The sequence below is a fragment of the Pelodiscus sinensis genome, chromosome 14 (assembly GCF_052426305.1).
Source record: "Pelodiscus sinensis isolate ZL-2025 chromosome 14, ASM5242630v1, whole genome shotgun sequence".
Taxonomy (NCBI): domain Eukaryota; kingdom Metazoa; phylum Chordata; order Testudines; family Trionychidae; genus Pelodiscus; species Pelodiscus sinensis.
This window is the reverse complement of record NC_143065.1, coordinates 38,564,435-38,579,103: the sequence shown is the minus strand read 5'-3', so window position 1 is coordinate 38,579,103 and position 14,669 is coordinate 38,564,435. Positions and strand designations below refer to the sequence as shown.

The window sequence follows — 14,669 nt, the reverse complement described above, 5'->3', positions numbered from 1 at the left end:
GTTGCTTACAAAGGAAATGCGAAATACCAAGTCAGCACTTGCACTGCTAATTAGTTATGATCTCACAGAGCTTTCCTTTTCTCGCCCCCCCCCCCCCCCCAATTTATTTCTCTTAAAAAGAAAGTCATTAGTGCAAAGAACCAGCATGGCATTTTATTTACTACGCGTTTAGGAATAGCTCTTCCCTTTGATGTACTTGGGAAAGTTGAACTTCAGAAAATAGGGTGTTAGCATGTGGGATATGTCTTAGTTCTTTCAGTCATTTAATCCATTCCTCAAGTGAGTCACTGTGAGATAGAGTAACTACCGGGAAAAGTTTCCCAGTGCCAATTAAAACAGGCTCCAAAGGTGTCCTGAACTTGTATTCCCCTAGAAATCCAGCACTGAAAGGTTAGAAGGAATTGCTTTGGAGCATAGAGGTCAGATCCCCCAGCTGCTGTAGATCACCATCATGCTACTGACTTCAATGATGCTCAACTGATTTAGGAACCGGTCTTTTCTGCCTACAACTTGCTGGACAGTTGCTGTTTACAATCAAAGATTTCTCCATAAGCGTGTCAATTAAAAAAAAATTGAATAAATCCCAGAACAAGTATGCAACCCCTCTGTCTGTAAAGTGATCTTGGTTTTGAATCCTTCTGCATGGGGATTTTACATATACCCTGTAGAACCAAAGCTGAAATGAATGAATTTTAGTCTCTACGATTCCTTTAAGTGAAACTTCCCAAATGCAATCAGTTTTTTTTAAACACATTAATAATAAAACTGAAGACAGGCATGACCTAATTAATAACTGCTCCTCATGTTTTCTGCCAAAGAAAAGAGCCAGTTTTTAAACATATGCTTAGAATAAATAAATACAAATTAATGAGAGAGCTACAATATATCTTGGCTAAATGGCTTCAGGTGCAACCCAGTTCTTCACACAGGATAATGAAAAGCTGACCATATCCTTCAGCGAAGTAGTGTTGGGAAAACAGGCTTTGGTAAACAAATGTGTCCGCCTTGACTGAAATAGCCTATTGGCTCCCAAGGTGCCAGTTGAATGGATTGCTCATGGTACTATATGTTTTGCTATTTCAGGGCCAGTTTTTCACCTTTATACTGTGGCCCATGCTGGAGAGTTTGAGGCTGGACCCAGTGCAGTGGAATGACTCAGGAGGGACTCTGGCCAACTCAATCAAAATCCCTCTCTGGGAGCTTCACCAGGAAGTTGCACCACTTCTTGTAGAGTTGTGCTGTCTCCCTTCTCGGGGCACGCAGCCCCTCTGGACAGTGCAGTGATGAGCAGAGATCTGGGAATAATGTCCAGCCCCTTCCAAGTTGCTAGTCCCTGTTGTGGCCCTAGTAGGGTCCAGTTCCTGCACTCACCCAATAGGGGTGTCAAGCTGTTAACCGATAAGCACACCAGTAAGCATGAGGCTCCCCAGTATGCTTACCGGTGCGCTCCAGTGGTGGCCAGACACGCTGGGCTGGAGCAGCCCATGCTGTAGAGGGATCACCGGGTCAGATAGTGAGACCCCACGGCTGGAGCGGGACTGTCAGCAGGACATCGTGGCTGCAGCAGGGCCAACCGACAGGCTCTGATTTAAAACAGTTAACTACCTAAGCACTAGCATTTAACTGGTTAATTGTTTTAACATCTTGATCACCCAGGCTTCATCCTTGACCCAGACTCAAAGGCTGAACTGTGTGTGTGTGGGGGGGGGAGGGGTTTTCACCCTGTCCCTAAAGTCTCCTGCAGAGTCAGGGCCTGTGGAGTTCTGGTTTCGATGTGGCACGATACTCTGAGCACAGTTGCATAAGAGCAGTTTAGAGAGGGACTTTTACCTCTATAGTACGCTGCCCAAACTGGCATTCCTCCCTTTTTGCAGGCATGCTGCACAGTATGCACAGCTCTGAATTGTCATATATATTCTTTTTATTGTTACTGATTTATTCTTGGAGTCGTCAGTTTGCTTGGCACCTTGGCCCATTGTAGGCAGGTTTCTGGGAGTTACAAACATGTCTTGATCCTGCCTGTGGGCCACAATATGTGCAAATGTTGTTTTTAAGTTCATGACTGACTATATTCACTTTGCAGGGGAGAGTGTTCCCTTGCTCTCCTCTCTTCATTCCCCCACTGTCCAACACCCCTCATTTTTTAACTCTTAACAGCTGGGGGGACGTTCTCAAAGAACCATTTTTACACTGGAAAATGCTGTTTTGTTGAAAGCTAAAGGTTGAACTGGAAACCTGTTGATTTCAATGAAATTTAATTAAAAAATCCCCAACGTTAAATGGAGCAATCCCATAATGTTCTGTTTAGATCTTTTAGGAATGGCACATTTTGGTTTTCGGTTTCAAAGCCATTTCGATTTTATTTCTATTACACAATATAAAAACACTAAAAAGTCTCTGTCAGCGTGAAACGTTTCAGTCAACGTGAATTACCCCTCTCCCCTCTCCTCCCCAGTTTCATGTTGTGGGAAGATTTGGCTTTTTTGGTTTTGCTTGGCTTTGGAAAAAATTCAAAATCACGTCATTTTCTGTCGAATGGAAAACTCAGTCTCTGACCACCTGTACGGTCCTCCCTCACCATTGAGCCGCTTGGCCCCACTCTGCATGAGGTGCTTCAGGCATTCCAGCTCCCTGAGTGCCTCGCTGGCAGAGCATACCCACTCTGAGTGGTAGACGTGGGGCTCCTGCTGCCCTATGTACTGCAAGAGTTTCTCTATGAGCAGGCAGCTGGTGCCAGACAACCCAGGGTTCCGTTTCATCCTTCTGCTGTGTCTGGTTTGCAGCTTCCCAGCATCCAAGGCCAAATAACATATTGTTTGGCTTCTTTGACACATGGAGTTTAGAGGCTATGAAGGCTCTAAGGGTGTGTCTAGACTACATGCCTCCGTCGACGGAGGCATGTAGATTAGACAGATTGGCATAGGGAAATAAAGCCGCGATTTAAATAATTGTGGCTTCATTTAAATTTAAATGGCTGCCCCGCTCTGCCAATCAGCTGTTTGTCAGCAGATCAGGGCAGTCTGGACGCGCCGTGGTCGACAAGGAAGCCTTTGTCAATGGGCGCAGGTATGCCTCATAAAACCAGGTTTACCTGCGCCAATCGAGAAAGGCTTCCTTGTCGACCGCGGCGCGTCCAGACTGCCCAGATCTGCCGACAAACAGCTGATCAGCTGTTTGTCGGCTCAGCAGGGCAGCCATTTAAATTTAAATGAAGCGGCGATTATTTAAATTGCCGCTTCATTTCCCTTTTTTGAATAAACTAATCTACATGCCTCCATCGACGGAGGCATGTAGTTTAGACATACCCTATTTGAGCTGCTCTCCCCACCCAAGCTCCAGTGGAACAAGCTCTGGAGCTATTAGGATAGTATTTGGCTTGTGGAAGAAGATGATCGCTCCCTTCTTAAGCCTGTAGGCCAGGTCTACGCTGGCGGAGAAGATCGATGCAAGATACCCAACTCCAGGTATGGGAATTGTGTAGCTGGAGACGACGTATCTTGCACTGATATTTCTGTAGTGGCACTTCAGCAGGAGGTCGACAGGAGGAAACGTTCCTGTTGACTTTCCATACTCTTCGCACCAGCATCACCCTCAGCATTTGATATAGTGGGTCTTTACTAGACTCACTAAATCGAATCCTGGAAGATTGATTACAAGAGCGTCGATCCTCCAGCAAGTGGAGATGTGAGCTAGGGAAAGTGGAGCTACTGAAAGATATGTGCTCTTGCAGATAGTTGTCTCTGAATCACATCTTGTCTAGGCCTTGTGGGAGGGCAACACCATGCTGTTTATGTAACATAGGGCTATCCAAATTTGGAACCCCAGGGCCCACCATGATACCCACAGCATATGCCAAGGACCACAGCTTAAGTGTGGTTAAGTATATGCAAATATTAATGTAAATATATTCAAATAGCTTTTCACATGGACGGGCATGAATACAAAGATTAAGGCAAGACTATACAACACACAGGCCCCATTTAAGTCAGTTCTGCTGATATTAATAAAATGCAACATTTACCCGATTTCCACCTATATGACAGCACCTTTAATGAACAATGACAGTCCAGGAATTTAACTACTAAAACAAATATCAACAGAAGACCATTATATTGACTACTCTTTTGTTTTAACGTCACAATTTTAACAAATCAAACAAAAACTGCCAATACAATATTTACTGAAATATAAGTACAAGCAATGTGAAGTTAAAGGCACCGAGCGGAAAAGTGGCATGGCTAGAAAAGGAACCCAGGAATCTGGATTCCCAGAATCCCTTCCTTTTTCCTGCCCACCCCACCAAGTACCAGCTCCCACAATCCTCACAGAGCAGAGACTAGAACCCCCAAATCTTAGCAACCAACCCACTGCCCACCTCCAGGAAAGGAAAGAAACCAGAAGTCTTAACACTCGGTTCCGTGCTCTAACCCAATGCACCCACCCCTCCCCGAGAGCCAGGCACTCTCCAGCCATCCTGCTCCAACCCAATGCCCTTCCCCTCCCCTCGAGCCAGGTACCCCTGCTGGAACCCACAGCGTCAAGGCAAGCTGGCACTATGGGCTGCATACAAACTGTCCGTGTGTTGAGTAGCCCTGATGTAACACATCCTCCACCTACCAGTAAATCAGCTGCATTTTTCCGGATGGAGTCAAATGTTTTATCCTTACCCGCTCATGCCTTAATCCTTGCAAATCTCTTGAATATGTCTTTGTCCTCAATGGTATTCCCGTTCCACATACCTCTCATTTAGCACTGTGTGCCTATTTCTTTCATGAGCCCATTGCTCCCTCTTTCAGATCATTAACGAAGCTTTGAAATAAGATCCAAGCTAACTCCTGTCCTTTTGCTGTCCCCTGCCAAATTCAATAGCCTTTATTTCTGGTCTTCTAGCCAGCTTTCAGTATACATAGGAATTCTTCTGTCAGTAAAGTGCTCATGGCTTTGTCTTGTTGTAAAGTGTCCTTTACCTTTTAGATGAAGGTTGCTGTACAATAGCACTTTCTTGTTAAAGTTAGGTTTATAAGTAGCTATTCAATTTAAATCCATTAGTATTTTGCCCTGGTCCTCACTTAAAGCTATTTTGGGGTGTACTTGTTTCTGCCCATTTTCCCAGTTCTTTGTATATTTTGGTTGTATTGTGTTGTTTTTATACTCTATGAAGAGTTACCTGTGGTCAAAACTCAGTGATGTCTTTCCTATAAGCTAGCCATGATAGACCCTTTCATGGCAAGTCAGTGATCTGGCAGATTTGTCCACTCAGAAGGGGCCGCTTTCTAATCTCCGTTAAGCAGTACTTGGATCAGGGTGTTTAAGATAAGTAGTTCTTAACCTTTTTTTCGTTTACAGACACCTGAAAAGGGAGGTGCAGACCAGCATTCCCTTTAAGCTGTGTGCTTGTGCAGAAGCTCAGGAAACATTCAGATATCTCTCAGCTGATTAGCAGAGAACCCAAAGCTAGGGTTTTTTTTTGTTTCTACTGGTGGTGCACATTTCACACTGCCCAGTGCACATAAAATTATTCTGCATATGGATGGAAAAAATTAGAGGGAACATGGATGTTCCAAAATTCCAAGTGATGGTATAGACCCCTTTGAAAATCTGTTGTCCGTACATATAGTTGAAGTCCGTTTTCAGTCTGTTGTTTGCGGACCCAGTCGACATAATCCGCCAATCTGCAGACCACAGGCTGAGAACCACCGTTTCAGACAATCCAGGGAATTGGAGAGTACCCTATGCTCCTAAACAACTTTGTTTAAATTAGTCAGTGCAGTGCCTAGTGAGCATTTAATGATTTGGGGCTAATAATGTCTGCTGGGAGCCCCTCTGAGCAAGGTCCTCTCAAAGCACAAGGAATTCCAGCTTACCCACCAGCAGCCTATCCTAGCACATCTGAGTTTTGATCCATGATTCTGAGATGTGTCCCTATTTAGGTCTGCAAGAGGACTCTGAAAGCTGACAGCTGGCATGCATTGCCTTCTCTTTCTGAGTGTGATATATGGATGGAGTAGAATGAATCAGGGAGGTAGGAGACCCTGCAGGGAAATCTTACAAACAGCCAAGCTTAGGCTGAGTTTTTTAATATGTGCTACTGCTTAACACCAAACTTTCTGCAAGGGGAAATAAGAAGGGCCGGAGTCTGCTGTCCTGATGCCCATTGCACAGTACCTTAGAAACAGAAATCACCTGTTTTTTCTTGAGGGGCTGAGAGATACTACTCAGTGGGACTTGAAGGGGTAAGAAATGGCTGTAACTTAGAATGTGTGGTTCCTGCTGAGGATGGGTTTAGGGCTCCGCCCCACGATAATTGTAATTGTATATAAGAAGATCATTCTTGCTCTGTTAAAAAACATACTGGGAAAGTCTTGGCTTGTGACACACAAGGTCCAAAAGAACGAAGATAAAAAATCAGAAAATTTGGTGTATCTATCTTAAGTCAGTATTGTGGGAAAATGGATGTGCCTCTGTAGGAATAAACCAAGCTTACCTTACTTCCTTTTTTTTTCTTTTATAACATTCACATCTCATTTCCCAAGGAAGGCCGCAGGTTTTGTGTGGAAGGGGTTGCACTAGACGTATACTGCTGGATCTGCCATCCTAGCTTGTGTTCAGATGTAATTTTATTTATTTATTGTAGAAGTAATGTGGATAAACTATCTTGGTTGAAATCCTGGCTTCCACTGAAGTCAGTTGCAAAACTCCCATTGAGTTCAGTGGGGCAGAAATTTCGCCTTCTGCTTTTGAAGTTAGAATTGCTACTAGATTGTTAACTTATTGTTGCATGTCAAACAGAATATGCTTGAGACTTACATTTTTGCTGCGTTCAAAACCCACCAAGGTTAAAAGACATGCATAACCATGGGCTTCTGATTCTAAAAATTATGCAAAGTGTAACCTTGTTAGAAATAATAACGTCCTTGGAGATAAACCAAAAATAATAGTTTCACTTTAAACTAAAAATAGAGTAAATGGAGGTTTAATCTAAGCCATAATTATCAAACTGCTGAAGATGGTTGCAGTTCATCAGAACTGGAAATTGATGCTGCATTTATGTTTTGAACATTTGAGTCCCAAAACTGCAGAGAAGCAAAGGCAGGGGAATGAGAACTAAATATAAAAACTACTGGAAATTCTGATCTGTAGAGTAATGTTGCATATCGGGAGTCCAACCTCTTGCCATCAAGCTGGATGCTTATACTGTAAGGTGCTCTTCTCCGAAGGAATAAACTGATATTCAGCTGAGATCACTGTTATCAACTTGCAGTCGGCAATTCTGAACTAGGGATTTTAAGGACTAGTTGACTAATTGCTCCCCTCCCCGCCCCACTGCCTCTATCAGATAGAGGTAGCAAGGGTTGGGAAACGGGGGGTACTTCAAAGCAGCAGCGCCTCAGGGAACCTGGGCTCCATGTAGCGCTATCGCTTTGAAACGCTGCGGTGGCATTTCACAGGGGCAGCGCCACACAGCTGATCCCGGGCTCAGTGCGGCTCTGCCCCTTTGAAACTCCATGTGGCGCTAAGCCTGGGATCAACTGTATGGCTGTGCCCCTTCAAAACGCTGTCGCAGTGTTTCAAAGGGGCAGTGCTACCCTATCGACTAATCGAATAGTCGATGCAAAAATGCATCGACTATCCGATTAGTGAAATACCTGATACTTAACATCCTAATTCTGAACCTAACGCTGGTGACTGTCGTTTTGCCAGCAGTGTGCCACTTGGCTTCCTATGAGAAACCTTGTGCGAAAATTCTTATCAGTTTCCATCTCACGTTAAGATCGGTTTGGAAACCACAGGAAACCCATTAAGACTGAAAAGTATTACTTATCAGAAAAGGGAGGAGTTTGCTCTCTCTCCTAACATAGTCTGAGCATGGAATTGGAAATTGATATTTCGAGCATCTGCCCATGGCTCTGCCACTGACACATTGTGTGAACTTGGACTAGTCACTTATTCTCTCTAGTGCTTGACATTTTCCCCTGGTAAAACACTGTTAGTAGCACATGGCCTCACAGGTGCATGGTGGGCAGGGGTAGTTATGTAACATTTGTCAAACTCATTTGAAGTCCTCAGCTGAACGATATTTTAATTTCTCAGTTGGGCTTGTCAATATTCAATGTACATTATTTGTTAAAGTGAAATACTCTGAGTCAAATGCTGTTCACATTTATATTGGGCTGGGCAGGGGTTGTGTCTTTGCATGCATTTGGACACCACTTAGCAAAGTGGTGCTAAGATTCTAGGTGGGACATCCAGGGGCTACTGAAATAAAGATATTTAATAATACCGTAAATTTGGAGTAATCACTTTTATGTCAATAGATTTACTCCAGATTTACACCGACATAAGAGCAGAGTTTGATTCCATGTTAGTAATACTCGGCATCCCCACTATATGTCCAAGGTAAGTTCCAAAAAACGTGGAGGTACAGTGAAACAACGTAAAACAGGGAATTCTTTTCCCATGGCTGACTTCCATTTGTGAATTGGTCTCTCTTTTTTTTTTTTTTGCGCAACATAAGAGCACGGAATGGGAAGACTTATAACACAACAGTTCCAACAAGCATCAACGATGTTAGTGCGGAACCGACGTATACTGTGGGGACACCCTGTAATTGTAATTCGGTATTTGTTGTCATTAGTTAACATGATTTTAGTTAATCTTATTCACTAGTTCTGGGCAAGTAATGCAAAGTTTTCCAGAGATATTCACTTTGATAGTCTGTGCTTCAGCCAGATTACTGCCTTTCTGAGCATTTGCTTCCCATGAATCCTTGAGTGACTGAGTTTTAGGGGGAAGCACATTTCAGGTTGCATGACCATTCCCAGAAACCACTTTTTGTATGCATGTGCATAAGAATTCAGTCAGAGGTAGTTGTGGATTCATCTAATCATGGAACAGAAGTAATGTGTGCCATATGATTTCTCAGAGCTGTCCCCGCAGTAGAAATCACTGGAGGATTTTAGAATATTGCTAGCAGAAATTCAAAGTGAAGTGTTTGCCATCAATCCAAGGAGCAAAATACGTTTTTGTTTAAATTGCAGCTAATTGTGCATAATTTGATCATATCTACTTTTCTGTTTGTTTCCCTACGATATTCAGTGTGTCATTATCAGGTGCAATGGGAAATGACAAACCAACAGTAAGACTTTATCTTTTTTTTTAACCAAACAGTATGGGGATGAGCCACGATGATGACCATTTGTCCTGCGCAGGAAGATCTCACATAATGTCTGGAGAATGGGTGAAGGGCAGGAACCCCAGTGACCTTTCTTGGTCTTCCTGCAGCCGTGAGGACCTTGAAAACTTCCTAAAGTAAGAATGTGATGAGCAGTGAAAACATCATTCTCTCTCCAAGAACTGGGATCCTATTTGAAATTGAAACCCAGAGCAGTGTTGGGGGAGGGCGGTGTACAATCACTGTATGGAAGGTTGAATCTGTCTCCTTCACGGTGCCATTCAACCTGGGAGCTCGCAGGGGATACTGGCGGAGAAGCAGAAAATGGATCCTCCCCAAATTTCAGCACACTGACTGCTTGAAAAGAATCCCAGTTCACTTCCACTTCCTGAATGAATCTTGCTGATGACAGGCCTCTGTCTCAGCGGCTGTACAGGAGGAAGTGCCCTTAAAAAACCCAAACCTCCCTTCACCATTTTCTGCCAGGCAATTGATTTTACAGAAACCAGAGATAACTCATTTCACAGGGAAGTTCATTTTGAGTCCTTCTCCCCTCAAAGTGAACGTGAACTTAAAGTTCACTGTGAATGAACTCCTTTTCTACAGCATCCAGGGTGTCTGGTTTATCCTCGTTGGTAATTCCGAAAGAATTTAAGCCAATGGTGGGCAACCTGTGGCCCTCGAGGGCCAAATGCCGCTCTTCAGGGTCCTATGTGTGGCTCGTGAAACATGCTGTTTACTATTGGCCACATGAAGAGTTGCCTGGTTCTGCTGATTGCCATCCTCATCGGAGGGCGAGGGGGGTTTTCCTACCCGTGTTATTCTAGTGACATGCACATAAAGCGAGGACATGTGCAGTAAGGTATGTGGTGATTGCACGCAACATTGACTGAGAGCCGCGCGGTCCCTCTGCATCCGATCAAAGTGCCGCTACGGTTCCATCGGCACATCCCGCAAATTCTAGGAGCGCAAGCGCAGTTGGCAAAACTACCGTATCCTAGGAGACAACACTCTTGCAGCCCACTGAGATGGAGGGCCACTCATTCACTAGCCTAGGTTGCCCAGTGCTGACTTAAGCCAAGCTGATGACTAGCACAAAGGCCATTATTCAACAGAGCACACACCAGCCTCTTCTGGATCCTCTTAGCTACAGGTTGGACCTCTACAATCTGGACTTCTCTCATCCAGCAACGCCCCTGGTCTGGCATCTGTGGGTTCTCTAGGGTTGGAGCACTCACAGGGAAAAGCTGGGCCCCGTGCTCAGCAACTCCTCCCCTGCACTCCCAGAGCTTTCACAATGTCACCAAAAGCTCATTTGCGGTGCTCACGCACGGTGTGGGGGGAGCTGGGATGGGGCGGGGCACTGGAGGAAGAAGAGTCAGGGCAGCTGTGGAACCCAGACGGAGGCAGCTATAAGCACAGCCTGGTGGCTAGCGGTGGGGACTGGGGCCAAGGACGGAGCTCCATGGCCCCTTGCCGCGCTTCCAGCCCCCAGCCACAGGGTTCTGCAGCTGCTCTTCCTCTTCCTCAGAGCCCTTCCCCTTCCATGCCTGCTCCAGCAGTGTCCCACAGCCGGCAGCACGAGGGGAGCCAGCGTTGGCCTCCCTGCTCTAGCAAATTCCCTGGTTTGAGACCAGTTGGGTCCCGAGGCTGCTGGACCAAGAAAGGTTCAACCTGTATCAGATATGTAGCCTCTGGGATGAGCGATGAACTTAGCATGGGAATCTTCAAATCCTAACCCATGGCACTCCATTGACATAAATGCAGTCACTCCTGTTTCACTGCCATGGGAAAGACCAGAGTCAGGTTGTGTGTATTTCGGGGGCTGTTGCTTCTAATACCATTTTAGATTACAACCAGTTGTGAAAGGACGCAGAGAGTATGATGTGGCTTGCCGTCTGTGCCACGCCACTTCTCTTGCTTTCGAAAAAGAAGCCAGCCTGGCCAGTTTTCTTTTGCTATTTACAGTCCCACATCTGCACTGGGTCTCAAGCAGTAGCACAAAGCCATGTGTTGGGGAAGCCAAAAACTTCATAAATCCGGAGTCCAAACCCTTTAGACCAGCAGTTTTCAAACTTTTTTTTTCTCATGGCCCAGTTGAAGAAAATTGTTGATGCTGCGACCCAACATAATTTGACTAGAGTGTGGGCTCTGGGTGGGGCTGGAGGAGGGAGAGCTTTGGGCTGGAGGAGGGAGAGCATTGGGCTGGAGGAGGGAGCTCTGGCTTTGGGGAGAGGGGGTCAAGGCTGGGGCAGGAGCGGGGTTACCTTGAGTGGCTCACGATCAGCGGTGCAGTGCGGAGTACTATGGCAGTTTCCTATCCCTCCTGGCACCGCAGACCTGCTGCACCCCAGAAGCAGCAGGTTCTCAGCCAATGGGAGGGCAGAGCTAGTGCTCAGGGGCAGTATGCAAAGCCCTCTCACCCTAGGAGCCAATCCTGTTTCCAGCTGCTCTTGGGCTGCAACACAGTCTGCGGTGTAAGGACAGGCAGGGAGCTGCCTTAGTACCCCCATCGGTCACCTGATCTCCCTGCAGCAAGGAGACCCAGTGCTTGACATTCCACCATCCAATGCTAGATCTCAACCTGTAATTTGAAAACCACTGCTTTAGACAAAGACCCCATGATCCCAGGTGCAAGGGAAGAAGCCACCTTCTCTGGGCCAGCGATCTAGCAGCCCCGTTTCAAAGTTCTTCCTTTTAAAGAGTTGTTTAATTCTTGACCTCTGTAGGTCCAAGGTGAGCACCTGTTTGCTGGTAACAGACCCCCGAAGCCGGTATGCTGTGCGGCTTCCTCACAAGCTGCCAGGGATGCACTACAGTGCCGATGAACAGTGCCAGATACTCTTCGGAACCAATGCCACTTTCTGTAAGAATATGGAGGTAAGCGTTCTGCTGGGTGCCAAGGGGGGAAATGGAGGCAGAGAATCAATGGAGAATAAAATGATTCAGTACCTCTGACTGAAATACACCCTGGGATTTTCAACCGTGCTCACCGTCAGCCTCATCCGGTCTGGTTGAAGTCAACAGTAAAGCTCCCTTTGACTTGAAAGAACAGAGTGAGGCCAACGCCGAGAACTTTTGAAAATCCCCCTCACAGTGATAAAGCTAAAATCCTCGATCCAGGCCCTGAGGTCCTTCAGGGTCAGTTTTCACTTGGGCAAAACTTCCATGGAAGCCAGAGGGCCAAAACACTGAGCAAGAGGCTGTTCTCATGATAGTCTTGGCTCACCTGGAATTGGGAGGTGGCAAGTGAGCCTCTTTCCACAAGACTTCGCAGCTCTGTGGACTACAGAGGTTCGCGTTGTGTGGCTTGACCTTGCGACTTTTGTTTTGAACACTGGCTCCAAATTATTTAACTACTGCTGGTAGGAGCTCTCTCTGACTGCAGTGTGAAGCAATGTTCATATACGAATCAATTGGTCAAGCAGTAGGTGATCTGTTCTTGCTTTGCATTTGCTGGGGAGGCTGTGTGGGCCAGTGGCTAGGAGATGGGTCTGAGCATCAGGATTTGTGGGTTCTGTTCTCAGCTCTGCCATCAACTCCTAGTTCACCTAGCTGCACCCTGCTTCCCTCTATTGTAGGTAGGGATTTTGAGTGCACATCTGTGCGTATATGCTAGGATAGTGACAGATGAAAAGAGCTGAGCACTGTTATCAAATGGATTATTTTAGCACTAGAACCATTTGGTGACATTTTACCCTACATATTATGTTTGACCACATCCTATTTTAGTTAGAGTGGCTCGTGCTTAACTCTTATTAACTAGGCAATAGGGAAAAAATGTTTGTTTTGGTAAATCATTTCTTCCTCTCGTCCCCTGTCCCTTTCCGCTTCTTAAAAACCTCTGGAACTTTAACCCTGTTATATTAAAAAAAAGTAAAAAATAATCAATTATAACTGGAGTGGCCAAATGAATAAAGCTGTCGAACACATGTGAGTGCTGGGAAAGAACTCAGAGTTTCACATTTGCTATTTTATTTACTTTGGATCTGGCAACTAGCTAACACAGAACATGAAAACAATGAGACACAAATCTGGAGAGGTTGTGTTTTCTGGATCAGTCAGGGAAATGCAGGTCATCTGGGCTCCCGGGCTGGAAGCAAGCTTTTAAAATGTGCATCCTTAAAGAGTACTCAGGAAGATTCAGGTACCTCCCTATGAACAGATGTCATGCCGTTTACTCGGCTTTTGGAAGATATTTGTTCTGTGTGGTGTTGCCGAAAAGAACTGTCATTCCTGGAGGTTTCACCCACGTTAGGAAGTGTTATTGTACTGTTAATGGCATCTTCAGAAATCACGTTCTTGAGACTCCTCATTCAGAGTATTTGTCAGTGTAACACACCACGGGCAGCGTACTCTGTTAAGCACAGGTGGCAGGTGTGTGGATCCGTTGGGATCTTTACTAGCCTTAGGGTGCGTCTACACAGCACAGCTATTTTGAAATAACTGACATTATTTCGAAATAATGTGAGCGTCTACACAGCGATTCCATTATTTTGAAATAAATTCGAAATAACTGATGGCTTATTCCGACTTCTGTAAACCTCATTCCATGAGGAATAATGCCTGTTCCGAAATAATGCCTGTTCCGTGTGGATGCTCCATTGCTGCTGTTTCGAAATAGCTCCTCCCCAGGGCCATTCAGACTAATTACTCCCCAGTGCCTCCTGGGGCTCTAAATCGAGGTAGCACGTCCACATTAGAGGAGCCTGCCTCAGACTAATTTTGAGGCTTCCCTGTAGTCTGGACTATGCTATTTCGAAATAAGCTATTTCGGAGTATTTCTCCCAGAATAGCTTATTTCGAAATAAGTGTGCAGTGTAGACGTAACCTTACTGTTTGAAATCTTCAGAAAAGAAGCAAAAAAACCTTAATACATGCTTGGAAAGGCTTAAGAAGAGAATAATTTCTGCTGAGAGGGCTAGGCTGAATAAAGTAAATTGCAAACACTAGTCAGATTAATTAATATATGTAGGTGTTAAGGATTATGAACAGAGCTCGACAAATAATAAAATCTACTCGCCCATGGAGAGTAGATTGGAACCCGGAAGAGCCGGGTTCGGGTGACCTGGGCATGCGCAGATCGCCGGACAGTGCGGCTGGCAAGCGGGGCTTTCCGCGGTTCGGCGAACCCTGATTATGAACATAGGCCAGGAGCAGGCAAGATATGGCCTACGGGCCACATTTGACCTGCCGGGCCACATTTGCCCGGCCAAGCCACTGGATCCGATCTGCAGGCTGCCTGATCTGGCCCATGGGCAACCCATCAGGACCCTCAGGCACAAGGCAGCCAGCCACTTCAGAGCAGCTGCATGCCGCTTTAAGCAGCTGACTGTTCCCTGTGGGCACCAGAGGCAGGGGGAGGCTTCACAGAAATCCAGAAATGGGAGCTGAGGGATTTTGCCGCCTCCTCGTCCCCCGGTGCCTAGAGAAGAGAGCCAAAGAGAGCAGCCAGCCATTTTGAGCAGCCCGAGGCTGTCCCAGGGTCATGCAGGGC

General features: G+C 45.8%; 1 protein-coding gene across 3 annotated transcripts in view; it reads left to right on the top strand.

Moving 5' to 3' along the window:
• The window catches only part of ADAMTS17 (ADAM metallopeptidase with thrombospondin type 1 motif 17), a 323,015-nt gene that overhangs the window by 140,090 nt on the left and 168,256 nt on the right, over positions 1–14,669 (top strand). For all 3 annotated transcript variants that reach the window (XM_075896952.2, XM_075896951.2, XM_075896953.2), the window contains exons 9-10: positions 9,169–9,309; positions 11,902–12,052. In XM_075896952.2, the coding sequence (XP_075753067.1) occupies positions 9,169–9,309; positions 11,902–12,052 (292 nt within the window). The remainder of the gene's footprint in view (positions 1–9,168; positions 9,310–11,901; positions 12,053–14,669) is intronic.